The 26,142-nt window shown below is 36.4% G+C and overlaps 1 protein-coding gene across 1 annotated transcript in view; it reads left to right on the forward strand.

Annotated features, from left to right (window-relative positions):
• The window catches only part of myo1f (myosin IF), a 36,436-nt gene extending 10,567 nt beyond the window's left edge, over positions 1-25,869 (forward strand). The window contains exons 3-28 of the mRNA XM_033964813.2: positions 2,259-2,348; positions 2,431-2,525; positions 3,407-3,494; positions 4,829-4,918; positions 6,170-6,301; positions 7,294-7,428; positions 9,444-9,576; positions 11,724-11,920; positions 11,992-12,072; positions 12,774-12,860; positions 12,933-13,019; positions 13,612-13,779; positions 14,699-14,784; positions 15,811-15,892; positions 16,388-16,494; positions 16,929-17,027; positions 17,365-17,509; positions 17,736-17,850; positions 18,061-18,230; positions 18,676-18,821; positions 19,855-20,001; positions 21,154-21,302; positions 21,765-21,827; positions 22,015-22,225; positions 22,609-22,769; positions 23,806-25,869. Of these exons, the coding sequence (XP_033820704.1) occupies positions 2,259-2,348; positions 2,431-2,525; positions 3,407-3,494; positions 4,829-4,918; positions 6,170-6,301; positions 7,294-7,428; positions 9,444-9,576; positions 11,724-11,920; positions 11,992-12,072; positions 12,774-12,860; positions 12,933-13,019; positions 13,612-13,779; positions 14,699-14,784; positions 15,811-15,892; positions 16,388-16,494; positions 16,929-17,027; positions 17,365-17,509; positions 17,736-17,850; positions 18,061-18,230; positions 18,676-18,821; positions 19,855-20,001; positions 21,154-21,302; positions 21,765-21,827; positions 22,015-22,225; positions 22,609-22,769; positions 23,806-23,882 (3,141 nt within the window). The 3' untranslated portion in view covers positions 23,883-25,869. The remainder of the gene's footprint in view (positions 1-2,258; positions 2,349-2,430; positions 2,526-3,406; positions 3,495-4,828; positions 4,919-6,169; positions 6,302-7,293; positions 7,429-9,443; positions 9,577-11,723; positions 11,921-11,991; positions 12,073-12,773; positions 12,861-12,932; positions 13,020-13,611; positions 13,780-14,698; positions 14,785-15,810; positions 15,893-16,387; positions 16,495-16,928; positions 17,028-17,364; positions 17,510-17,735; positions 17,851-18,060; positions 18,231-18,675; positions 18,822-19,854; positions 20,002-21,153; positions 21,303-21,764; positions 21,828-22,014; positions 22,226-22,608; positions 22,770-23,805) is intronic.
• Positions 25,870-26,142: the final 273 nt, after the last annotated feature.

The raw sequence follows: 26,142 nt of genomic DNA on the forward strand, positions 1-26,142 counted from the left end.
CTGAATATTTTTCAAACTTTGATAACAAAGAAGCTACATATAAGCACAGTATCTCTATATAAATTCCTCTTCTTCCTCTTCTGCTAGTGGCACAACAGCTCACTTCCGTCTTTTAACATACACAGCTCCAAATTTGGAGTGAGACACTTGGTAAGAAGCTGCAGCTGACATCATTCTGCATTAACCACACTGACACAACTTTTAGCATTGACCTGCCTTTAACAACGCTGACTCAAAACAGCACTTCCTCTGAGTAAACAAATTCATTTCATCTTAATGGAACTGAGTTGAAATTAGTGTTGTATTGGTTGTATTCCTGATATATCTAAAGAATCACAGAGGCCACCAGGTAACTGCACCAGTTACAGCTCAGGTCTGTGGATATTGATACTTTGTTCTAAATGTATGTGTATGGCGTAATGTTCAGCAGTTGCCATGGTGACACAACCCACGCATTAGCAAACACAGCCAAAAAAATTTTAAGAAAGTTTTAAAACTGTAGAAAAATGTATTTAAACAACACATTTTCAGGAGCCTGTGATCAGTACAAGTGCTCATGGTCCTGTTTAGGTTTGGTCTTCAACAAAAACGGAGAGAGTGACAAACTGAAAATCTGTAATTTTGTTTGAGAGGGCCTGGTTTAACAGTAAAAATCATCTCATTTGTGGTAATTCCAATTTAGTCAGTCGTTTTTGGTCGGATTGTGTTCAAATAAAGATCAGATTTAAGTCTAACAAAGCCTCTGACAGAGCAGTGCCTACAGTTAGCATCACACACCCAGGAAATGTTGATGGCATCAGCTGTAAAATATCCATAGGCAAGCCTGCTTATAGTAAGAATGAGCTTTAATTGAATAGATACAATATGTGGAACATCCTAGGCAAGACAAGAAGGTGGTGGACCTCTTACTTAAAGTTACACAGTGTACTTTTAAGAATTTGGTCTGCAATAGAATGCAGTTATCTAGGCTCAGTAGTAAAATCTTGAATGATTTGAGTTAGTCCTCTCCAAGCACTTCTAGTTTGAACTATGGTGTTGTTTCTTCATTTACATGTGGCCTATTATTACACTGGACTGATCTCACATAACAAAGAAGTGTAGGTACAGTTTCCAGGGTAGACTCGTGTATATATATATTTACATTTGAAACCATTATTTACATACATTATATAAAAAGACACATACACTTTTTTCACTGTCAATTAGGATTACTAAAATTATTATGACCAAAATGCCAGAATAACGAGTGACAATTTTTCATTACTGTCTTCAAAATCAGAAGTTTACATATTTTAAGATTACTCTAGCTTTAAACAATTTTTGAAAACCCAGATGATGAAGTCATGTCTTTGGAAGCATCTGATTGGTTTATTGACTATATTTGAGTTAATTAGAGACACGTGTGGATGTATTTGAAGGCACACCTGTAACACACTGCTTCTTTGTGTAACATCATGGGAAAGTCAAAAGAAATCAGGCAAGATATTAGGAAGAGAATTGTGGACTGTCCAGACAAGTCTGGTTTATCCTTGGGTGCAATTTCCAATATATAGGCCTACTTATTGGAATTATATTTAGGTAATTTATAATAAAATGTATGCTCAATGAATAAATACATAATTAAAACAGTGTAAAAAAAAAAGGCTTTTTATCCCTAGAAACCAATCTCTATGCAAACCTATTATTCCCAGTCCTTTTTGTTATATTTGTATAAAAAAAACCATGTTAGCTAAGATGTAATGTATTATGCAAAATCAACTTTTCTGAGCTTTTAATCATGTAGTGATTTTTCCAATCAATCCGTGTTTTCAATATCACCAGTTCACGCCCACTTCTCTCTCTTCTTAGTTTGCAGCGTTGCGTAGCCATTTTTGCACAAATGAAAAAAATTTGCAGCTATCCATCGGAGGACAACTTCACGGGACACACAATTTTCTAACGCAGCTGACTTATTTCTTTTAATAAGGCGTTTTAGATCAATATTGTGATTTAAAATGATCAAGTTATAACATGCAGATCCACTGGTGTCATAGATTATAACTATAGAGCAGACAAAAGCACAATATTGTAACCAAGTGAGCACCTGATACCTGTGTTTTTTCTAAATAACTGGTTTAAATGTTATTATTGGAGATGAGTCAGGATATTAGACAAACTTTATTGTACAGTTAATGTTTTGATTTTCATACAAAGGCGAGTTAAATTTGATCATATTTACGTGATTGTTGACTGGCTGCCTCCTTAACCTGCCTATTCAGACTTACATAGGCCCTGTGTTAATCTCAGTAAACCCGTTCAAACAGATGCCCTACTTCACCGACCGAGAGATCGAGCTGTACCAAGGAGCTGTGAGTAAAACTTTATATTTTCATCCTTTTACTTCTTATTAAATTATGATAACAAACGTTTATTCACTATGTTTTTTCATAGGCCCAGTATGAAAACCCTCCTCACATCTACGCACTGTCTGACAATATGTACAGAAACATGATGATTGACGGAGAAAACCAATGTGTTATTATAAGGTAGGTATCAAAAGGAGTTGGACAAGAAAAAAAAAAATCTATTCAGACAATTATTTACAAAGATCGGCTTCTTATGTTTTCAAATAAAGTTTCAGTTCCCATAGACAGTGTTGGGAAGTAACTAAATGCAGTACTGAAAGTCAGAATAGTAATTAAAACTGTGTTGTGGTGCATTTACATTCATTTTGGTGTTATTCAAAATATTCAAAGAAAAAACAAAAAGCTGGTACTTTCCTAAAATCACGACAGTTCCTGATCATTCACTTGAGCTGTTTCCACGGGTTCAAATGATAGACTGTAAATATGATTGGACATCGCTAACCTGCTCGCTGCCACGTTCCAAACAGGAAGTGAGCGCGGGCGGAAATCCAAATATGGACCTGTGTAACCGCTAGCCTCGATTAGCTTAATTTGACTGTCGCTGAATGTTACGGGTGATGTCCCACTTGGTTAGGCTACAGTAGTTCCCTCAAATAAAGACGACCCATAAAGTGAAGACATTTAAGCACAATAACATTTGCACCTGATATGAAACAGGAGCCAGTGCAGGTTGTACAGCACAGGTGTGATGCTCTGCTGTTTGGTTTTTTGTCACACCTGCATACACCAAACTTTCTAATCTTTTACTTAACAAGATTTTGAGAAAAAGTACTGAAGGATTTTTTTGATATTTACTGTAATTCCAACCCTGATTTGTTGAAGTTTTAAACAAAAACATATATAATAATGCAAAATTTGAGTCTGTAGGCACATTTTCAGTGAGATTTAGTTTACTCAAATACTAAATAAGCGATCCAATATCCCCTCTGTGTATAGTCCACATCTTTATACAGACTATGGTTCAAACTGGACTGTTCATAACTGATGCTTTTTGTCTCCAGTGGTGAAAGTGGAGCTGGTAAAACCGTGGCTGCCAAATATATTATGGGCTACATTTCCAAAGTGTCAGGAGGTGGAGCCAAAGTGCAGGTGAGATTTAAAGGTGCACTGTGTAACTTCTGTGGTAGATTATTCAGTGTTTGCTTGTCTCTGTGGAGATGTGTTTGCGTTGCCTGGAATGTTCCACAGTATGATATTAAGGGTGTCATGATTTGTTCCTCGTTTTTGAGCTCAGTTTAGTCTTGTCTGATTTAGATTAGTCCTAGAAGTAGTGAACAGTGAACAGAATGGTGAATAGTGAAGAGTAAACAGAATAGTGAAGAGTGAAGAGTGAACAGAACTGAGCAGTGAAGAGTGAACAGTGACTAGTGAAGAGTGAACAGGGAAGAGTGAACAGAACTGAGCAGTGAAGAGTGAACAGTGACTAGTGAAGAGTGAACAGGGAAGAGTGAACAGAACAGTGAGCAGTGAAGAGTGAACAGAAAAGTGAGCAGTGAAGAGTGAACAGAACAGTGAGCAGTGAAGAGTGAACAGAAAAGTGAGCAGTGAAGAGTGAACAGAAAAGTGAGCAGTGAAGAGTGAACAGAGCAGTGAACAGGGAAGAGTGAACAGAACAGTGAACAGTAATCAGTGAAGAGCGAACAGAGCAGTGAAGAGTGAACAGAACTGAGCAGTGAACAGGGAAGAGTGAACAGAACAGTGAGCAGTGAACAGGGAAGAGTGAACAGAACAGAACAGTGAACAGGGAAGAGTGAACAGAACAGAACAGTGAACAGGGAAGAGTGAACAGAACAGAACAGTGAACAGGGAAGAGTGAACAGAACAGAACAGTGAACAGGGAAGAGTGAACAGAACAGAACAGTGAACAGGGAAGAGTGAACAGAACAGTGAGCAGTGAAGAGTGAACAGAGCAGTGAAGAGTGAAGAGAACAGTGAACGGTGGGGTGTTAATGAACTCAGGTTAAATGAACCAACTCACAAAAGTAAAAAGATTTAATGAGGTTTGTTTCAGTCGCAGCCACTGAAGCTTTTTAATGAAGGACAATTTAAACAACAGGAACCTGGTCTAGTCCACATTTAGTTCCAGTGTTTGTCCCAGTTTAGTTTTGATTTTGATGTGGTCTATGTAAAAGTGTGAACGCATCTCTAATCTGTGTTTGCTTTTATTTAATTACGCGTATATTTATTTCAGAAAAATGCCTAAAAAACAGACAGTCTCCACAGATCTGACCTGTGATTTGGCCTGGTAGCATCACGTGTCTGTGGAATTCTATGCAACTTCATTTTTATTCATATTGTGGAACATTTCAGGCATATGAGGAAGCGGCAGATGAAAGACCCTTTAGTGAGCATTGGTATTGTGATTAGCAGTGCCTCACATATTGCTGTGTTGTGTTTTATTTTTATATTTTCTGTTTTTGTAGCATGTAAAAGATATTATCCTTCAGTCCAATCCACTGCTGGAAGCCTTTGGAAATGCTAAAACTGTCCGCAACAACAACTCAAGTCGATTTGTAAGTTACTTCTATTAATACTGTATTGTTCTTTGTCTTTTTGTCATATTTGTAAGAAAAGGTTTTAGACTAAGAGTAAATGCAGTCTCTCAAAGCTAAAATACAGCTTTGTGGTTGAGGATATGTACTCAAGTATGATCACAGCTTGAAATATGAATGCATTTTTTTAATTAACAAAACCAAAAGAACAAAATTGACATATGAACATATTTAGACATTTCAACAGTTTAAGTCACTACCTCATCATTCACAAATTTGAACTACTGCAACATTCAAAAACTGTTTAAAATCAATTAATGTGTTTTTTTTCTGGCTGATACTGATTGTTTAGCACCACTAAAGTGCTCAAATAAAGTTTAATGTATATTCTTTAGGCAGCAGTTTGACCAAAACAAAATATTGGCCTGTGCTGGAAAGTTAGAGCTGATGGCTGATATGCAAAAAGTTCAAATATATGTGTCTATCTTTATTTAAAATATATATGATTTTAAATTATATTCTTGTTGGTATTATTTGAGATGGGACATTTTATTTTTCAGATTACAAAAGCCTTTAAAGCTTTGGCTGTTAAATACATCATTAAGTACAATGTAATAACTTCTAATTCTTCACCCTAAACCTTACTATTGTGTAATTATCTGTTATTACATAGAAACATGTACTGTAAAATAAATAAATACTCAATACTTCTACTTTTAACACAGGATTTATCAGTTGCAATTATCTTTTCACACTTACAGACCACAATGCATTTATGTGTGTATTTATGTGTGAAATATGTGGGTTCACATTCACAACATTCTCAGATACAGATAGTTTAAACTGAGCTGGCAGCCGGTCAGAACTTTACGGTGGCATTTGCTGTTTAACTGTCAGTTTGCAGATTTGTTGACCTGGTTTATACTTAATATCTCTGTAATTACTGGGCCTATCCACATGAAAAAACTGGCACAAAGTTCAATGTCTTCTCTGTAACTGTAAATTTTTCATATATGGCTTCAGAAAGAGGTGCCATTATTCAACCCCAAAGACTAAACCATGATAAGATTGTACAGTTGTGGCGCCAATCCCAAACAGATAATGCTAAGTTTAAACATTCGTGACACAGAAGTTCTATCTCTATCTAGAGTTACATTAGAGACGCCCCTCCCCTCCATCTGGAACTATCATCCAATAGCAGCATATTAACGAATATTTCTATCTTTTGCACACACAATCATATTTATGCTTGTTCATTTCTTTTTCTTTCAGGGAAAATATTTTGAAATTCAGTTCAGCAGAGGAGGAGAACCTGACGGCGGGAAAATTTCAAACTTCTTGTTGGAAAAATCTCGAGTTGTGAGCCAAAATGACAACGAGAGAAACTTTCACATCTATTACCAGGTCAGGCAAAAACTAGTGCAAGAAATCTCTATAGAGCAAACATCTACCTACATATTATTTTAAGGCACTGCAAGTGTACAGGAAGAAATTCACCTTTAGAAATCAATTTGAAACTTACTCTGTGGTTAACTTACATAAAGAAGAAAGAAAGTAAGAAAAAATGTATTACAAGTTGATTATGTAATGTTTTTATGTATGAATAAGTGCTGGTACATAGAGATATGCACAGCTGATAAAAAGCTCTGACTGCAAGACAAAGCAGCTGCTCATTATATATAAATAAGGCATTTTATGTGTAAAAATGGCCAAAACTGTGCATATTTAACATGAATCTTAAAAATGAATAGTGTCAGGTTTAAATTTCTGCTTCATTTTTTGACATACCGCCTACAAAAATCTACAGACGGGATTTTGGATATTCTTTTTCGTATTTGAGTAAGTCAGATTTGACTAAAATTGGCCTAAAGATTCTAATTTTGCCTATTTTTTGAGTTACAACTTTATTAAATCGAGCTTACAGTTAGATATCAACAAATCCTTCTACACGATTAAAATCTTGTTACAATGTCCCGTATAAACTCATGGATGCAAATGAATAATAAGACCTTCCTTGCTGTTTTTATATAAAAGGTTGCATGTTGAAAATAACAAATTGACTACCACAATTTTTACTGTATCGACTTATCTTTCAATATATGAAAGCTGGATCAATATATTTTGGGGCTCAGTATTTATCGTGTGTATAGTTTCTTTGCAATAACAGGGAGATTTTTGTTATTTTTGTTGGCTATGGCTAAGTTTTGCTTCATTCTTCCTTTATTTGCTTTGTCTTTTAATGATATTGTCTATTTAAAAATGTGTTGATTGGGATTATTCTGTCTTAAGGTTATTGTGTCACGGGACAAAGTACTGTAAATATTATCAGTTATCACAGTATATCTCTGTAGCAATATATCATGCTTAAAAATGTGTTTTGTGCTGTTCTCCTGTAGTTGCTAGAGGGCGCCAATGCACAGCAGAAGGAAGGCTTGGGCATCATGACTCCAGACTATTACTACTACCTCAACCAGTCTGGCACGTACAAAGTGGACGGGACCAACGACAGTAAAGACTTTCAGGAAACTATGGTACAAACAACACACTTTTACTCAAACAACTTGTGAGCATTGAAAAAATAATTTGTAAAATAAGTGAGTAACTGTAGCTGAACACTTGGGCCGTGCTATTAATAAAATTATAATTTAACTGAAATCCAGACGTTTGAAATCGTCAATGGTCAGTAAAAGGACAGACTTGTGGGAATAAATAATCAAATAAAATACAAATACTTTTTATATAATGCATGCCACAGATCAAAAAATAAATAAATAAAAAATCTGTCAAATTTAGGTTGCTGAAATGATTATTGATTTTTATTTTTTATTTTTTTAGAGAAAAAAATACATTTTGATCAAGGTGATTAAGGATTTTTCCATGTTATGTTTTTTTAAATCCATTTCACAAGTCTTTATTTAGTTCTTTTTCATGAATACAGTGATTGCCTGGATTATACCGTAGTGTGGCATTAAATTTAGTATAAAGGATTTGATTTTTAATACATTTGACCTAAGTGAAGCCAAAGTGACCCATCTAGAAGTCAACTTGACAATTGTATATTTACAGACAAAATACAGTTTTATACTTTGAATTAGTGCATTCACTGACAGTTACAGTTATTTTAATAATTGTTTAGTTGTTATCTATCTAATTAGTTACTATTAATCTGATTCATGAAGATTTTCCTGCTTCCTAGCCACTTTAAAAGACATTTATTGTGACATTTTTCTAGTAAAATCGTATAAACAAACATGTCTGTGTGTCTCTTTCTCTCTTCAGTGTCATAGCTCCGCCTCAAGTCAAATCTATGTTTACTCTGTCCTGTGCATACCGCCTGTTTTGCATGTTTTTTTTTTTCCTCCTTGAAAAAAACATTGTTCACATGAAAACTAAGAGATTTTTCAGACTAGTACATTTAATTTCGCATTGACTTGAGTACATATTTATTAAGTGTATTAGTTTATCAAGTTTTTCAGTCAGATTTGAATCAATACATGCTGTGCTTTACTCATTTAGTCTGGAGTCACACTTGGAGGTGTCTCTGTACTTACCCACAGCTGCCTTGGGATATATAAACATTTTGCATTTGAGAGATTTCTATTGACCAAATCATTCACAAAATATACAGCTGATACCTTACGAAAGAAGACAAGAAGAGATCGACTGATACTCATGGTCGATGCTGATACCAATTGTTTCACATCTAGAGCTTATCCAATGGCTGATAAGCTCTGCCAATATTTTTGGGCCTATATGTGCAATTTTGGTTATTTTCCTCAAATTCTGCAACTTTAATTAACTACAACCTTACCCACAGCCCTTTTTAGCATAAGCCTATGGGAGCAGTTGCAGTGTAGATATCTCTTCACACTAAAGTGTTCAAATAAAGCTTTACATGTATTCTTCTAAGCAGCAGATCTGCCAAAACAATATATCGGCGTGTGCTGGAGATTTAAGGCTGATTGCCAATATGCTTAAAAGGGCAAATATCGGTCTGGTATATCGGCTGAACTCTAGTGACAAGGCGCAAGTCACATTTGGGCTGCAACATTAATCACAATCAAATTGAAACTGCACAGTCTTCTCTCAAATATTCTCTCAGTATGTTTTGTTTCATTCACACATGTTTAACACACAAAACCTGCATCTCTCAGACAGAAAACACTCTGTTCCACCTTGAGATGTCATGCGGTGATACAGGAAGTGCTTCACTGTGTTTTTAAACTCCAAACACCTTCACTAGAATCATTTGGATAATTTCAGTCCTGGAATTGCCTGTCTCCACTAAACTAAAGGTGAAAGGTCGCTGTTAACTTGAGAACCACCTATACATGACATCACAAGGTGGAACAGAGTATTTTAAGCTTTCAAGATGTAGACAGAATAATAACAAAGGGTTACTCAAGCATGTATAAAAACACAGCTGCAGGTTTGTTTTTGAGGAGGTAATATTATAACATGGCTTAAAGCTCACAAGAGTCCATTTTGTGTAATATAATATAACTGAAACCTATATAACTGTTGTGTTTTGTGTTTTTCCACGTAGGAGGCGATGCACGTTATCGGTATCCCCGTGCAGGTGCAGGCTCAGGTGCTGCAGATCGTGGCCGGGATCCTCCATTTGGGAAACATCAGCTTCATCGAGGCAGGAAACTACGGCCAAGTGGAGAGCACGGATTGTGAGCTCACACCCAACACCAGCATCAAATACTTCAGATAACAGTGTCAATATTTACTCTAACACAAAAAGAGGCCTGTCGCAATACACAGACATGCAAAAAACTCTTATCATATTCTAAAGTGTTTGCCTATTTATTTAACTAAAGCTGCACTACCTCAAATGGACTGTAGAATAACTCCATATATGTTAGAGGTAGACCTGTCACGATACCAAATTTTGAAGTGCGATATACTGTATTGCTAAAGAAAATATAAATGATGAAACTACAATACTGCACTGACACAATAACTCTGTAGCAGGATTATCTTAAAAAAATATTATAAATGTGCAATATTATAGAAAAACGTGAACGGCAATAATAAATAAAATAATTTTGTTTATTATTGCCGGTTATAGAAGTTATTTATTCATCTCTCTACAGCTCAAATCTAATCAGAGTTCAGGAAAAATAACAAAAAGTTCCGCACTAGTACAAAGAAAAAGTCTGACGATAAATATTGACCCTCAAAAAGTATTGTAAGTCTATGTAGTAATTATTGTGACAGGCGTAGTTAGAGGTCTACTGTAAGATGCAATGGAAATCTTGTAATTAAAGAGATTTCACATATCTCTTCACATACAGCTGTAAATTGGCTGTGTCTCTCCTCTGGGACTTGAGTATAAGCCTTGTATTCCCCGTAGACTCCCGGCTAATTGATACTCTGCTGTTTGTCTAGTCTCGCTCTGGTTGCTTAGAGCTTCACTGCAGCGACTGAATATAATTCGTGTTTACCTTTAGGTGGTCAGACATTTCACTGTGTCTATTCTTTTGTATGTATTTGTATTTGTATTTGTTTATTAAGGTGGCAAGGTATATTAAAAATCCAAAAACCATATACACTTGTCTGCCTCGTCCAAATTTATGTTTATTTTTAGACAGTGGTGGAGGAAGTACTAAATTTTGTGACTTAAGTAAAAGTACAGATATCAGAGCAAAAAAAAAAAAACTTAAGTAAAAGTATCACATGAAAAAATCAACTTGAGTTAAAGTATTAAAGTACCAGTTTAAAAATGTACAAACGTTCAAATGTAGTGATTTTGATGAAGATTTGTGCTGAAGCAGTTGAGTCGATTTTTTTTTTCTGTGTTCTTTTTATTTGTTATTTTTGCATTTTGTTGAATGTGTTAAAAATAAACACCAAAGCCTTTTCAGCGGGCCAAAGAATGATAAAAATACTTTTACTTTTTAGTCCTGTTCAGAAATAGTAGTGGAGTAAAAATATCCACTTTAAAATTTACTTACAGCACGTTACTACTTTTACATGCATTACACCATTGTTTTTACATTTATACTTGATGTAAATTTGAAAACCTCTACTTTAGTTATTCTAAACAGAGGCGCTCAGAGGTAGGTCATCCTGATCATACAGTCTAAAGGTGCACTGTGTAACTTTTTTAACAGTCCACCACTGGATTGTCTCCATGGAAATGTTATTGCTTTGTCTGGGTGGGAAGTGGGTTATTTCCAATTTGAACATTATAGTTGTTTACGAATCTCTATGGAAACCGACAGCCAGGTGACGGACTCCATCAGAAAAGTTATGTAGTGCAAATCAACAAACTCTTTTATTTTTCATTTTAAATTCACTACTTTAAAGTTTTAACACATTTAAAGATCCTATATTACACAAAATGAACTCTTATGAGCTTTGAGCCATGTTATAATGTTGTTATGTCGTCAAAAACAGACCTGACTCCTGAACACTCCTTCACGCATGTTTGAGTAACACTTTATTATTAGTGTGTCTTCATTTTCAAAGCTCAAAATGCTCTGTTCCACCTTGTGACGTCATGAAGTGGTACTGTTTTCAAGTTAACAGCTCCTTTTACCTTTAGTCCAGTAGAGATTGTCAATTCCAGGGGTGAAATGATTCTAGTGAGGGTGTATGGAGTTTAAAAACACTTTAGAAGCACTTCCTGTATTACCTCATGACGTCACAAGGTGGAACAGAGAGTTTTCTATCTGAGAGAAGAACTCAGACTTAATATACAGGGTTTGTGTGTTAAATATTTGTGAATGAAACAAAACACAACTCTCTCAAATTTATTAAATTAATCTGTCTATGGTTTGTAAGCTTAACATTACAGTATTTTTTGTGTTTCCAGTGCTGGCTTTCCCGGCGTATCTTTTAGGCATAGACCCGACTCGGCTCCAGGACAAACTGACCAGCCGAAAGATGGACTCCAAATGGGGAGGCAAGTCCGAGTCCATAAACGTGACCCTGAACCAGGAGCAGGCCACGTACACCCGGGACGCTCTGGCCAAAGCCCTCTACGCACGGCTGTTTGACTACCTGGTCGAGGTACTCCACAATCGTATTTATGGAGTGAGAAAGTTACCATATAAGATGAGTTTAAACTTTCTTTGTTTTAGGCGATTAACAGAGCGATACAGAAGCCACATGAAGAGTTTAGTATTGGAGTTCTAGACATTTACGGTTTTGAGATCTTCAAGGTCAGTCTGGAGTCTCCTTATATTGGCATCCATGGTTTAGGACTGCCATAGTTGTTTATAAAGCTGCCAGAGTAATTCATAAATAAAATATCAGTGGGTAATATTGACCAAAATGAACACAAATGTGTTTTTTTGATTAGCTCTATAACAATATTAAAGAAAACTGGATACTTTGGTGCCACATCCACTATTTAATAATCTGTTAACTAACTTTTATACAAATATCTGCACATGTTTTTAATGTTTTATATGGAGTACTTATTTCTTTTGTTTGTTTTGTATTTTGAACAGAGCAGCTATTAAAAAGAGATTCTGGGTGCTCTCATTGGGTTCCTCTGTATAAATAAACAAAGAAAAGAAAAGATGCACAAACATTTTGGTGGAGGGTTTTACACTTACTTGACTCTATGGGGATGCTATTTGTTTGTCTTAAGCCATAGAGACGAGCAGGTGTCAAACCCTCCAACAGAAAAGATACATAGTGCACTTTTAAGACAATATTATGGAAATCTATAAAAAATATGCTAAAATGTGACAACACAAAAGTACAAAAATATCATTGTGTTATTTGTATTATTTGCATATCTCCAAAAAAAGTAAAAATGGTGCCTATACCAGGACATTAGCCATAGTATTATCTCACTGTATTGTCTTTACAGTGTAGAATGTACTTACTGACCATCTTTTTTCTTCCTTAATAGAAAAATGGCTTTGAGCAATTCTGTATCAACTTTGTCAACGAAAAACTACAGCAAATCTTTATCGAGCTGACCCTGAAGGCTGAGCAGGTGATCATTTGTCATCATTGTAACACACATTTATAAATACATTCTGTTACAAGTATTTATTCCTTTTCATAGGAGGAGTATGTGCAAGAAGGAATCAAGTGGACTCCAATTGAGTATTTCAACAACAAAATAGTGTGTGACCTGATTGAAAACAAACTGGTAAGGTTTAGATAGACCCAAGGCTTCATGGGTCTGGGTGTCTGGTTGCTATAGTGATTTCACGACGTTTCATTCAAAGCTTATCTCTTGTGTGTATTTAGATTTGTATAATATTTGAGCAAGATACGATTTCTATTCAAAACCAAGCTACTGAAGGTTTCCATTCTTGTGCTACTAATTGGAGTTTTTTAAGATAAAGCTATAAAAAAAAGAAGTTTTGGTTTGGCTCTGTAAAAGTGAATAGCATAACTTCTTTTCAGTATTGAATTGGCTTGTGTACAGACACTTGAACTGCATTTAATCCACCAATAAGGTTGTCAAAAGTAGTGAAAATCAGATATTAATCGATACTAAATCTAGAATCGAAATTATATTCTCATTTGAGCAGGTATCTGTACTAAAATGTCACATTCACAGGACAGAAATAACCCTTTTTCATCACTATACACAATTACTCAAACTTAATAATAATAATAATTAATTTTATTTATATTTCACTTTACATTTGAAGACAAACCTCAAAGTGCTACAGCAAAAGAACAGCATGCATGAATCAGCTAATGATGCCCTTTCTCTTTGCGTCTCTTTTCAGAACCCCCCTGGTATCATGTCTGTTCTGGACGATGTTTGCGCGACGATGCACGCCAAAGGAGAGGGAGCCGACGGGACTCTACTGCAGAAGCTCCAGGCGGCTGTGGGGACACATGAGCACTTCAACAGCTGGAACTCAGGCTTTGTCATCCACCACTACGCTGGGAAGGTATAATATAAGTCTGCATCCAACCAATAGACTATATATATAAATAAACTTAGCTAAAACGGTCGCCCCTCCCTCCTTAATTACTGCTGTCTGGCTCATCATTTTGGTCTTAAATGTTTGTATTAACCTGTTCTACATGATCCTAGTGTTTTTATTTCGCTATTGTGTCCCTAAATCAAGATATGAACATTAATAACACTCCCATAGTCCACTTCTTTATATAGTACATGATCCAAACACAAAACGCTACACTGGTTTCAAAGTAGTGGTGGGGGAGTTGCCAAACAAATACTGCTATTTTGAGTTTGTAGATTCATGAAAATGTAGTATCTTTATTAAAAAATAAGAGTGAGCTCACACTTGCAATCTCACACATGATGGGTTTTTCATGCTTTTCATGCTTACATTCATTTCCTGGAACCTGATTCTAACCTTAACCAAGATCACTACTTGACTCACCTTAAACTAAAGTCAAAGCTTAACCTATTTAACTTTAAGCCATGTGCCCACAAATACCTGTCATAAATACCTGCCCACCACAGCAAAGCTGGAACTAAAACCGGAACAAAACCTCAGATAGACCAGGACTAAACCAGGACTAAAACAGGATCAAACCAAGTCTACATCTGGACTAAACTGGGCTCAAATTAGACTCAAACCAGGGCGGCCTTTAGAAGTGACTAAAGGCAGCTTTAACAATTAAAACACATGTAAATGAATAGATACACAATAGTCAAGTGTAATGTCATGCTGTGGAACATCAGAACCATCAGAAAAGTTACATTGTACGCCTTTAAACAGAGAAGCAATTACATCATGACAGTTTCACCACACACAGGGACCAAATAATGTTCAGTTTTCATCCTCCCATCGCAGCCTGATTCTCCTGGTCTAATATGTTCATCTGTTTGTGTCGCAGGTGTCGTACGATGTGATTGGCTTCTGTGAGAGAAACCGTGACGTGCTGTTTACAGACCTCATTGAGCTCATGCAAAGCAGTGAATAGTGAGTCCCTCTGCTCTATATTATGACTTTTAAAGTGACACTAACATTTTCTTACATTTGGAAATATGCAAAAGAGGTATAATGGAACTGGGATGAACCGTGAAAACAAAAAAATCATGTTTGCATTCTTTGTAAGAACTATAGCAGAGGATTTTCAGTATTCGATTAATATTTAAGTACATGGATCACAAAGTTACGATACAATTTTGTGCTCGGGACAATATTTACATTTATGGATGGAGAGTTCAAAACCTTCTAGCCTCCATGGAGATACGCTTTGGCTTGAATGCTCCAGAATATGGCATTTAAAGAGCCCATATTACGCTATTTTCTGATCTATAGTAAAAGCCAAAAGTAAAATCTGTCAACTGGACAAAAAAATTATAGGAGTGAAGACATTCCTTCACTTTTTTTTTAACTTTTGGCTTTTACTATAGACCACTGTTGTTCTTTCCTCACCTGAGGTTCCAGACCTCATGTTTTGTTTCATTCACACATGTTTAACACAATAATCCTGCATCTTCAGGCTGTGTTCTTCTCTCAAAAAGAAAACACCCCTGCTTGTGATGTCATGTGGTAATACAGGAAGTGCTCCACTGCATTTTTAAACACCCTATATTTAAAAACTACCGCTTCATGACATCGCAAGGTGGAATGGAGCATTTTGAGCTTTGGAGATGTAAACAGACTAATAATAAAGTGTTACTTAAACATGTGTGAATGAAACAAAACACAACCCCAGGTATGTTTTTGAGGAGGGAACAGCATCATAACATGGCTTTGGCTTAAAGCTCAGAGAGTCAATTTTATCTATAGAATTGATTTAATTACAGATTATTCCTTAAAAATATATTCCACACAATGGCACAAAACTTTGCAGTCTCCATGAAGACAAACAGGTAACTTCACCAAACCAAATAGGATTATTTGTTTGTTTGTTCTGAATAAAACTCCTGTAACTGAATAAATACTGGTAATGCATGTTTATTTGTGAAATTGCCTAATATACTTTGTTTTTGTCCACAGTGACTTTATCCGTAGTTTGTTTCCTGAAAACCTCAACACTGATAAGAAAGGCAGGCCCACCACAGCTAGCTCCAAGATCAAGGTAAAGTTTAATGTACAAATGTTTTAACTTTTAACTTTTTTAAGTCATATTTTAAGCAAAATTGACTCTTTTTAGCTTTAAGTCATGTTATAATGTTGTTACCTCATCAAAAACATACCTGGAGTTGTGTTTTGTTTCTCTCACACATGTTTGAGTATTAGTATTATTATTAGTCTTTCTACATCTCTAAAGCTCAAAATGCTCTGTTCCACCTTGTGATGTCATGAAGTGGTAGAGTTCAACTTAACAGCTACCTAATACCTTTTGTTCAGTAGATATTGGCAATTCCAAGGCTCAAATTATCCATATGACTAAGGTGAAAGTGTAAGGAGTTTAAAAACACTTCCTGTATTACTGGAGTGTTTCCTGTTTCTGAGACAAGAACTCCAAAACACAACTCCAGACATGTTTTTGACCAGGAAGCAACATTATAACATAAATCAGAAAATCACGTAAGATGAGACCTTCAATATAAACTTTTATCTCCCCAAAAAGAAACAAGCGAATGACCTGGTGAACACACTGATGAAATGCACTCCTCACTATATTCGCTGCATCAAACCAAATGAGACGAAAAGGCCAAAAGACTGGGAAGAGAGCAGGTCAGCAACGTCTTTTTAAATTTAAACTTACATTTTTATTTAACAGTTATTTAAGGAAAGTACCATTGAAATTACTAATAGCAACAAAGGTCAGTCAAACTATCAACACACACTTAAACAAGCATAAGAATTGTTAGCTAAAAAGTCTTATTTACAAATCTTTTAGCAATAATTTTAACTGACCTATTGGAAACACATCTTTTAGTTTTCAGTCCTGTAAATTAAGCTAAACAATTTACTAATAAATGCATAAAAAACTGTATTTTTTTGTCTCTAATCACCTCGTAGCTCTGTTTCAAATGTGTCTAAAAATGGTAAAAGTTTTCTTCCTTCAGGCTCAAGTTATTTTAGTGTGTCTGGTACTGTGCCAAATATAATCTGTGTTTTAATAGTTCAATATTAAATACCATTTTTAAATTGCATATTGTTTTCAGAGTGAAGCATCAAGTGGAGTATCTGGGACTGAGAGAAAACATCAGAGTCAGAAGAGCTGGCTTTGCCTATCGACGACTGTTCAACAAGTTTCTAATGAGGTCACTTTGGTCATCAGTTATTAGCCTTATAACTATTAGCTTAAAGTGGAAATAGAAAGTTAACACCATATTTTGGAACATTCGCCAGGGACATAGCTGGGTTTTATGACGTACTGTGAAATATTATACCCCAAAAAACAACATTTCCATGGAGACAAGCAGGAGAGTCAGGTTAATGGTGACGCAAGCCCGCTCAGAATAAGGACACATGTTTTTTTATTTATTTTTTGGCAAAAAGTTGCACTGATTTGTTTTTACAATACTTACTTTTATACAAACGACATGTAGAAGGTAGAATGACTTTATCAAACTTTTTCCATGTTGCTTGTCCCCTCAGATATGCGATCCTCACAACAGAGACGTGGCCATCTTGGAGGGGTCCTGAGCAGCAGGGCGTCCTTCATCTGCTGCGCTCGGTCAACATGGACACAGACCAGTACCAGATGGGACGCACCAAGGTCTTCGTCAAGAACCCAGAATCGGTAGCGGGCATTTATGTATTTGATTTCAGTTGCATCATTATATCATGAGGATTTTTTAAATATAAATACTATCCTACCTAGGTCCCCTCAGCTCCTTTCAAATTATGTTTATAGAAATATAGAGAATAATAATCATTGAAATACATTGAAAACCTACAAAAACAGCAACTTCCCTTTGATATAAACATTAAAATTCCATCTTTCTAAATTATGCTTTTTCATGTAGCTTTTCCTTCTGGAAGAAATGAGGGAGAGAAAGTTTGACACTTTTGCTCGAATCATCCAAAAAGCCTGGAGACGCTTCATCGCCAGAAAGAAGTACGAGCAGATGAGAGAGGAGGGTGAGTTACCAATTCTGGCTCAAAACATGGCTTTTAATTCTGAGGTTTATGAACAAACATTTTGGTCAGTGCCATTTAACCCAAGAAATCCAGTTTATTCCTCCATAATTGAAAAACACCTCATCCAATCAAATATCTTTACTGCCACAGGACTGACTAATACGTGATTAAAAGTATAAATCTTCTTTTATTCCTTCTTTGTATTCCCAGCCTCAGACATCCTGTATAACTCCAAAGAGCGGAGGAAGAACAGCATCAATAGAAACTTTGTTGGAGACTATCTCGGTTTGGAGCAAAGGCCTGAGCTACGACAGTTTTTGGCCAAAAGAGAACGAGTGGACTTCGCTGATTCTGTTAACAAGTTCGATCGCAGATTTAAGGTGAAACTTATTTTATTTCACCAGCATTCACACTTACTTAAAGGTGCACTGTGTAACTTTTCTGGTTGAGGGTCTATTTTCATGGAGACAAGCAGGTGACACCATTAGGCTAATTTATACATCAGATCTGTGCAGAGGTGACCCTGCTCACAGTAAGAACACATGTTTTTCAAGGTATTTTGAGCCATAAAAACATCTGTAACTGAATAAATGCATTATACTAAGATATTAATGTCATATTGTAGAACATCCCAGATAGAGAAAAGCAGACCCCTCACCGGAAAAGTTACACAGTGCATCTTGAAATACCTGGAAATAAATCTGGACTAAATCAGGCATAAACTAGGATTAGAACAAGACCAAACCAAGTCTAAAGCAGAACTATACTGTGCTGTGTGAATGCATCATATCTGAACTAGTTTAATTTCCCTTTTTTTGTTTTTAGTCGATCAAGAGAGATCTGATCCTGACCCCTAAAGGCATTTATCTGATTGGACGAGAGAAGGAGAAGAAGGGGCCGGACAAAGGGATGATAAAGGAAGTGCTGAAAAGAAAGTTAGAGTTTGGGTCCATCAGTGGAGTCTCGCTCAGGTAAAACTACATACAGGTTTACTATTAAAGGTTCTATGTTATGCAAAATGGACTCGTGTGAGCTTTAAGCCATCTCATAATGTTGTTACCTCATCAAAAACAGACCTGGAGTTGTGTTTTGTTTCATTCACACATGTTTGACTAACACTTTATTATTAGTCTGTCTACATCTCTAAACACTCTGTTCCACCTTGTGATGTGGAGGTAGAGCAGAGCGTTTTCAGTTTGAGAGAAGAACTCAGCCTAAATGTGCGGGGTTTGTGTGTTAAACATGTGTGAATGAAACAAAACACAACTTCAGGTCTGTTTGTGTTAAGGAAACAACATTGTAAGTAGTAGTAACAATATGGGCCATTTAAAAGACAAATGAACACACATAAATGTATATTACAGAGGCTGACTGACTTAGACATAGTGCAAGTAGAATAGTAATAGATTCAGCTACAAAACAAGGACAGCTCCATATGCTTATTAAAATTAATTAAATCCATTAAATGCCCTGAAGCTGATTTTTTCCCCCTGTGTATATATTTGAGCAAAATGTGTCTTGCTATACTGTATAAGCAAGTCTCGAGGTCAAAATAAATCCACTGTGTCCTGTCTGCATCTAATTATAAAGTGTATGTCCGATAATCAGGAAGTTCATGCTAGTTGTTATTATCTTTACCATCACGCTCTGGCCTGAAAGCTTATAAAGTGAATCATTAGGATGTTCTGAATGCATTAGATGTTTTTATCTCTCTGACAAATGAAAAATGAACCAGGGACAGGAATTGATCTATACAAATATTTTCAGACATCATATAGAAATGGTTTAAGATAGAAGATGTTAACAGGTGGAAAATTGCCCTCTGCATTAGACCCATCCTTTAATGCTACTGGGACCTTTTGTCAGGAGCAGTGGCAGGACCCATCTCCAGATCTTGAGCTAGTCTTGTCAGGACTTCTAGCTGAAAGATTTTGCCTATTGCACATGTTTTGCATTGGAAAAAGGTTTCAGAAATTAACTGTATATCAATATATTTGTCTTTAGCACACGGCAGGACGACTTCTTCATTCTACATGAGGCCCAGTACGACAGTCTCCTCGAGTCAAATTTTAAAACAGAGTTCTTGAGCCTTTTGTCCAAACGATACGAAGAGGTGACGAAGAGGAAACTGACCATCTCCTTCAGTGACAGGTACAGTGTCAGATTATATACAGCAAGTGCAGGAGTGAGTGATGGTGTACTCAATTACAGGTAGTTTTTGAGAAAATATGCAGGGTTTGTGTGTTAAATTTGTGAATGAAACAAACTCCGGGCATGTTTTTGACGAGGAAACAACATCATAACAGATCAGAAAATAGTGTAATATGGGCCCTTAAAGTAAAAGTATAAACTGCACATAAAAACATTGCTCAAAGTTCTAGTTATTTTTCAATGCAACTTAAAAAGCATTTTGGTCTTGTTAATCAGAGCAGAAAATGCACCAGTTTCTCTGCTTGTTTGTAGGTAGAAACAATAGACACTGGTGGGACAACTGTGCTTTAGGTCAGCTGGTGCTGTACTCTGTAATTCCTATGATTTAAAAATGAAACTAATTAAAATAGCATGAATTACATGAACGTGCATATGACAATGGAGCTGAGACGATGTGGTTAAGCTCAAACTGTCAAAGCTAAATCCTGAGTTTTCTGTGTTATTTTTCAGCCTGGTTAGACTTCTGTTGTGCACCTGTATCAATTTGCACAGAGACACAAACAACTTTCTGCTGTGGTAACACTTCAGGCCAGTCTTAAAGCAACATTACCAAACCTTCCTGGAGAACTCAGTTTGTAAACAGTACATTGTAACTGTGTATGACGCCTACATTACAAGGGATTCTCAACAACAGACCTATTTATGCAGTTGAGTTAAAAATACCAAAAATACATTATTTTGTTCATTTAAACAAAGGTTAAGGAACAGGCATTTTCTCTGTAAGGAAAATTGGCCTCTGCATTTGACCCATCCTTCAGTGATGCTGGGACAACATGTCAGGAGCAGTGGGACCCATCTCCAGATCTTGAACAAGGCTTGGGCTCAAGAGTCTTTCCTGGAGGATTTTGACTATTGTGCATGTTTTGGCTTAATGTACATTGTTTAGTCATTGCATATTTCTTATTTTTGTGCAGTTTTAAAAAGAGGTTCTGCAAAGCTCTAGCTGAATTTACCCTGACATATCGGTATTTATTAGAAAAAAAGAGGATGACTCAAAATGATTAATTATTCCGTCAGCCATGCGCTTTTGTTTGAGTTTGAGAGACGCTGGTCTAAACATCTGGCCTTGATCTCTATGCTCATTCCTTACAGACTGGAGTTCAGGTTGAAGAAGGAGGGATGGGGCGGAGGAGGCAGCCGAGTCCTGATGTTTCAGAGAGGCTCCGGGGACATGTCCCAACTCAAACCTGGAGGAAAAACTCTCACTATCACCATCGGCGATGGCCTGCCCAAGTCCTCTAGTGAGTAACATGTTTTCTACTGTATGGCGTATTAAAAGAACTGTATGTAGCCTATTCTCTTGCAGGTTTACAAAGTAACTACAGTTACAGCTGAATCTTGGTTGCCATTGTCTTGATGTCTCATGATTAGCTGCAGGTGCTGGAGTTTAGGTGGTGAGGATTCAGATCACATATAGTCCTTTTAGGTTTAAAACAACTGGATTTCACCATTAAAACTGGCAACCCAATGAGGGACGTATGTGAGGGTCATTCTGCTTTCTGACAGGAGAATCGTCTTCAGAACCAAAACACCAAATTATAACATTAATAAATGGGACAAATGAGATAAATCAGCATTAAGATTGTAGTTATATTTGATTTGAACTTCGTATCTGAGGGCACAAAGATTATGTTTATAAAATTAAATACAAATTCTACATACTTCCCTAGAATATTTGACTGATAATGTATATTTTTAATCAGAGCCGACAAGAAAGAGTGCTCAACAGACCCGTGGAGGAGGGAGGAATTACACACCCAACAGAGGTAAGTGTATAGTTTTTCTTTAATTTAATTCAGTTCAATTCAATTGTAATCATATAGTACATTTAAAACAACGTCTTCTGACCAAAGTTCTTCACATAAAAGTCAACAAAAACAAATATACAGATAACAGTTTAAAACCATCTGACATATTTCACTTGATTATTCTTTGTTTTATTTGTATTTTCAGGTTACCAGAATGGAGCTGCCAAGTTTTCCCGCACTCCTCAAACAAACCAGAGAGAAAGCATCACATACTCCACCCCTCAAAGACCATCCCAACCCCCCAGCGCCATCCTCCCTAAACTGGGCCCCCAAAGGACCCAAAGAGCACCCGCCCAAAGCCAACACCACCCGGGCAACATGGACTTCCTCAACGTACCCGACCAGGGCATGTCAGGGTGAGAGTGGAGTAATGACAAATTATGATTAACCGCTTAAAACTAAACATTGTATATTGTGAATGGGAAATAGTCCTTAAACTGTTGCATATGTCTAACAGGACGTAAAGGGCATAAAAACATAAAAAGTCATAGTCATAGTCATAAAAACAGCAACACAAATGAAGTAAATAGAAGTTGTGTTGGGACTTGTCAGAGAGAGAAAAACGCCCACTGACTTTAAACTGACAGAATATGTAGATAGACCTGTTCACTGTCTGAAACTAAGCATAATCCATTAACTAAACCACTTTTTTAAACAGGTATTTGGTTTAGTGGTCTACTCCACCCCATGTTTTGTCATCTACACACACCCAAAACTTCTTTCTTTCTTTCTGTCGTAGAATGCAGAGAAAGAGGAGCATCAGCCAGCGCCCTCCTCCGGCTCCCAAACCTCAGCCTCCTCCTCTGGCTCCGCGCTGCAGAGCTCTGTACCAGTACGTGGGACAGGACACGGACGAGATCAGCTTTGAGGTCAATGACGTCTTTGAACTCGTCAAACAGGGTCAGTGTAAACCGGTGAAAAGACTTTGTACCTGGGCGTTTTGCATCACATCACATCAGGCCCTTGTGGATATAATAGTAATAATACAGCTTTTTCACAGACTACAGTTGCATATGTTTTACAGGACTTTTTTATGAGTATTTGTTACCCTAATGATCAAGTTTGAGTCAGTCTGACTCTCCACTACATGGCTGGATTCAAATACAGCACTATGGAACAAACTAGCTACCCACCCCTCCGTTATACTGTAAATATACTGACATTTATCTCTCAAATTGTCATAATATCACATTTGAAAATAACTATGGAACTTTTTTCGTGGAGGTTTTTCAATGGAGATATTATTTCTACATCAGTAAAGTCTCACAGTATGACTTTAAACTTCTATATTTCCATTTCTCTTTGGAAACCAACAGCCAGATGACAGACACTCCACCAGAAAATGTACATAGCGCACCTTTAGCTCTTTTATTTTCCATTTTAAATTCACTGTTTTAAAAGTCCCAGTAAGTTTCAACACGTTTAAAGGTCCTATGTTACACAAAATTATGAGCTTCAAGTCATGTTTTAATCATCAAAAACATACCTGGAGTTGTGTTTTGTTTCACTCACACATGTTTAAGTAAGACTTTGTTATTAGGCTACATCTACAAAATGCTCTGTTCCACCTTGTGATGTCATGAAGCGGTAGTTTTGTAGTTAACAGCTACATTTTACCTTTTCTTTTGTAGAGATTTGCAATTCCAGGGCTGAAATTATCCTAAAAACACAGTGAAGCACTTCCTGTATTACCACATGACATAATGTTTTGTGTTTGAGAGAAGAACTCAGCTTAAATGTGCGGGTTTTTTGTGTTAAATATGTGTGAATGAAACAAAACACAACTCCAGGTCTGTTTTTGATGAGGAAACAACATAACACAGATGAGAAAATGGCGTAATATGGGACCTTTAAACTTCACATTCAGTATCATTCAAATGTTCTTGCTTCATGTATCATTTATATATTCCCTAAAATGTCTTTCTTTTCCTTGTAGACCCGTCTGGCTGGTGGACTGGCCGTATACGAGGAAGAGAGGGCTTGTTCCCTGGTAACTACGTGGAAAAGATTTGATCAAGGCCAAACTTTCTTGTCAATTTTTGTGGACTTTTTTTGGAAACTAAGTAAAAATCTTCTGGATAACTGGTTACACGATGAAGGGACTGTGTGAAATATAATATGGTAATGATGGTTAAAGTGCATATGACAGGTTTGCATGTTTTTCTAACTCTGACGTGGTTTGGTGGGATAGTAACCGTGGTAAATATGTATTATAGTTTTATATCAGTTAAGTGGCAGTTTGTGGAAAAAGCTGAGAGGAAAAGGACAAAAGTACAGGAAGTAGTGCTGAGTTTTACAGCGGTTTAACACACTGAACACTGAAGATTCCATCCAAAAGACAATTTACAAACAAGGAAGGCATTTTTTCTGGCAGTTTAAACACAGATTTCACAAAAAGAAGGTGTTTGTATTAGTCTAATCTTAACTAATGTGCAATTTTTTACGATTGTTATTATGGTTGCTAGGTAATAGTTAAGTTTTTAGTGTGTTTTTTAACTTAAATATAATGTTAGTGATACGAGTAGTCTTACCTGTCTTATGCACTTTAACAACAGCTCTCAGGTTTCATCTGCACAATATCCTTTTTTAAGAAGTGACCCAGCAACAAGATCTTTGACTCCCATAACACCTTTTTACAATTCCCATTGGCTTGGAGATTAGGTTACAGCTCGGACAATAGTTGACGGGCGGAATAATATGGGCTTGTTTCTTGTGTTTACATTTGGCAGGTCTCTAAAGCAACAACTGGTTTTGTGAGGTAATTTGGTAACGACCTAATTAGAAACGTCTGTGTGCTACTCTTAAAGTTTTTTGTAACTTTTTTGATGTGTGAGTGTCTGCTACCTGCTTGTCTTGGTGGAAATGTTATTACTTTGCCTGGAATGTTGTGTAGTAAAGCGTTAAACTGATGTATCTCGATGGAGACAAGCAGATGACTCAACCAGGGCAAGTATCAGGTCAGGTCAGAGTGAAAATCCATGTTTTTTAATGTATTTTCAAGCAATATAAACCTCTATAACTGTATATTTGCACGATAGATGAGTTTAATGCCATACTGTGGAACCTTCAAGGCAAAGAATCTTCATGGAGAAAAGTAATAGACGCCACCAGGCCAAGTTACACGTCAGATCTTTGTTGAAGTGAGTGGAAACTCCACTCACACTAAGAATGCATGTTTGTAATTGAATAAAATCTAGTGTGAGAATGAGCATTACGTCATAGTGTGGAGCGTTTCAGGAAAAGTAATACTGTGGAACACTGACGGCAAAGCTATAACATCGGCACGAAGACGAACAGGTGATGAAACTCTGCCAGAAAAGTTGGCAGTGAAGCTTTAAACACGGCTGCAAACTTGTTATCTTTCAAAATTTGCTGTTTTGATCTCGAAATTGGACATTCACAGAGCGACGGTTTAGTGATTATGATTATAATTTATAGCATATTTATACACACACACTCTCTGATGAAACTATAGGACGCCACGCTAATCCTTAAACTAATCGCCAAACAACGTAGAGCTCCTAATCTTGTGTGAAAGTGGGAAACTAAAAACATAGCCACATTTGAACTACAAAGTATTAGTTAATTTACCTTCTGAAATGCTGTAAAACGCAGAGAATTGCATAGATTTTGTTACAAAAAAAAAAATCCCAGATCCTTTTTTTTCCATCTTGACACCTCTGATAATAATATAAACTACAGACACATTCTTGACTGTGTGTTTTTTTTATAAAATTCACACTTCTCAGCATTTCGAGCACAGCAGATGTTTGATTAGATGCCGTGGATGGTTAGACTGTCACTTTTATCACTATAGCCTTGTGCAGCTCTGTTTAAAGTATCAAAACTGTTCTCAAAAGCCAAACTTGTTCTGTCACTGTATTAACTTTGAAAGACTTGTTACATATGCTGTGCTTTTACCTGCACATTGACCTAGTACGACTGTAATAATGGAATATTTTGTGCTCAATTTTGTAGATAAAGTGATTTCCTCATCTTGTATTGTTTTGTAAAGGTTGATTTTCCTGTTATTTTCTTTGCGCCTATTGTTTTGTATTGTTCGATAGCTTTTATGTCGAATTGTACACACTTGGTTTTGCTTGGAGCAGATGGACCGGTTGGATCTACAAATTCAACACAAGGCACAATCCTGGGACACACCTTTCAGAACTCAAAGGAAGTAATGAGTCATAAATTTGATATATCAGCGGTTGTGGATGAAGTAGTTTGTTTATGTGAAAGCACAGATATATTTTTGGTAAGCAGGGGCATG

This window comes from Periophthalmus magnuspinnatus, chromosome 4, assembly GCF_009829125.3.
Source record: "Periophthalmus magnuspinnatus isolate fPerMag1 chromosome 4, fPerMag1.2.pri, whole genome shotgun sequence".
NCBI lineage: Eukaryota > Metazoa > Chordata > Actinopteri > Gobiiformes > Gobiidae > Periophthalmus > Periophthalmus magnuspinnatus.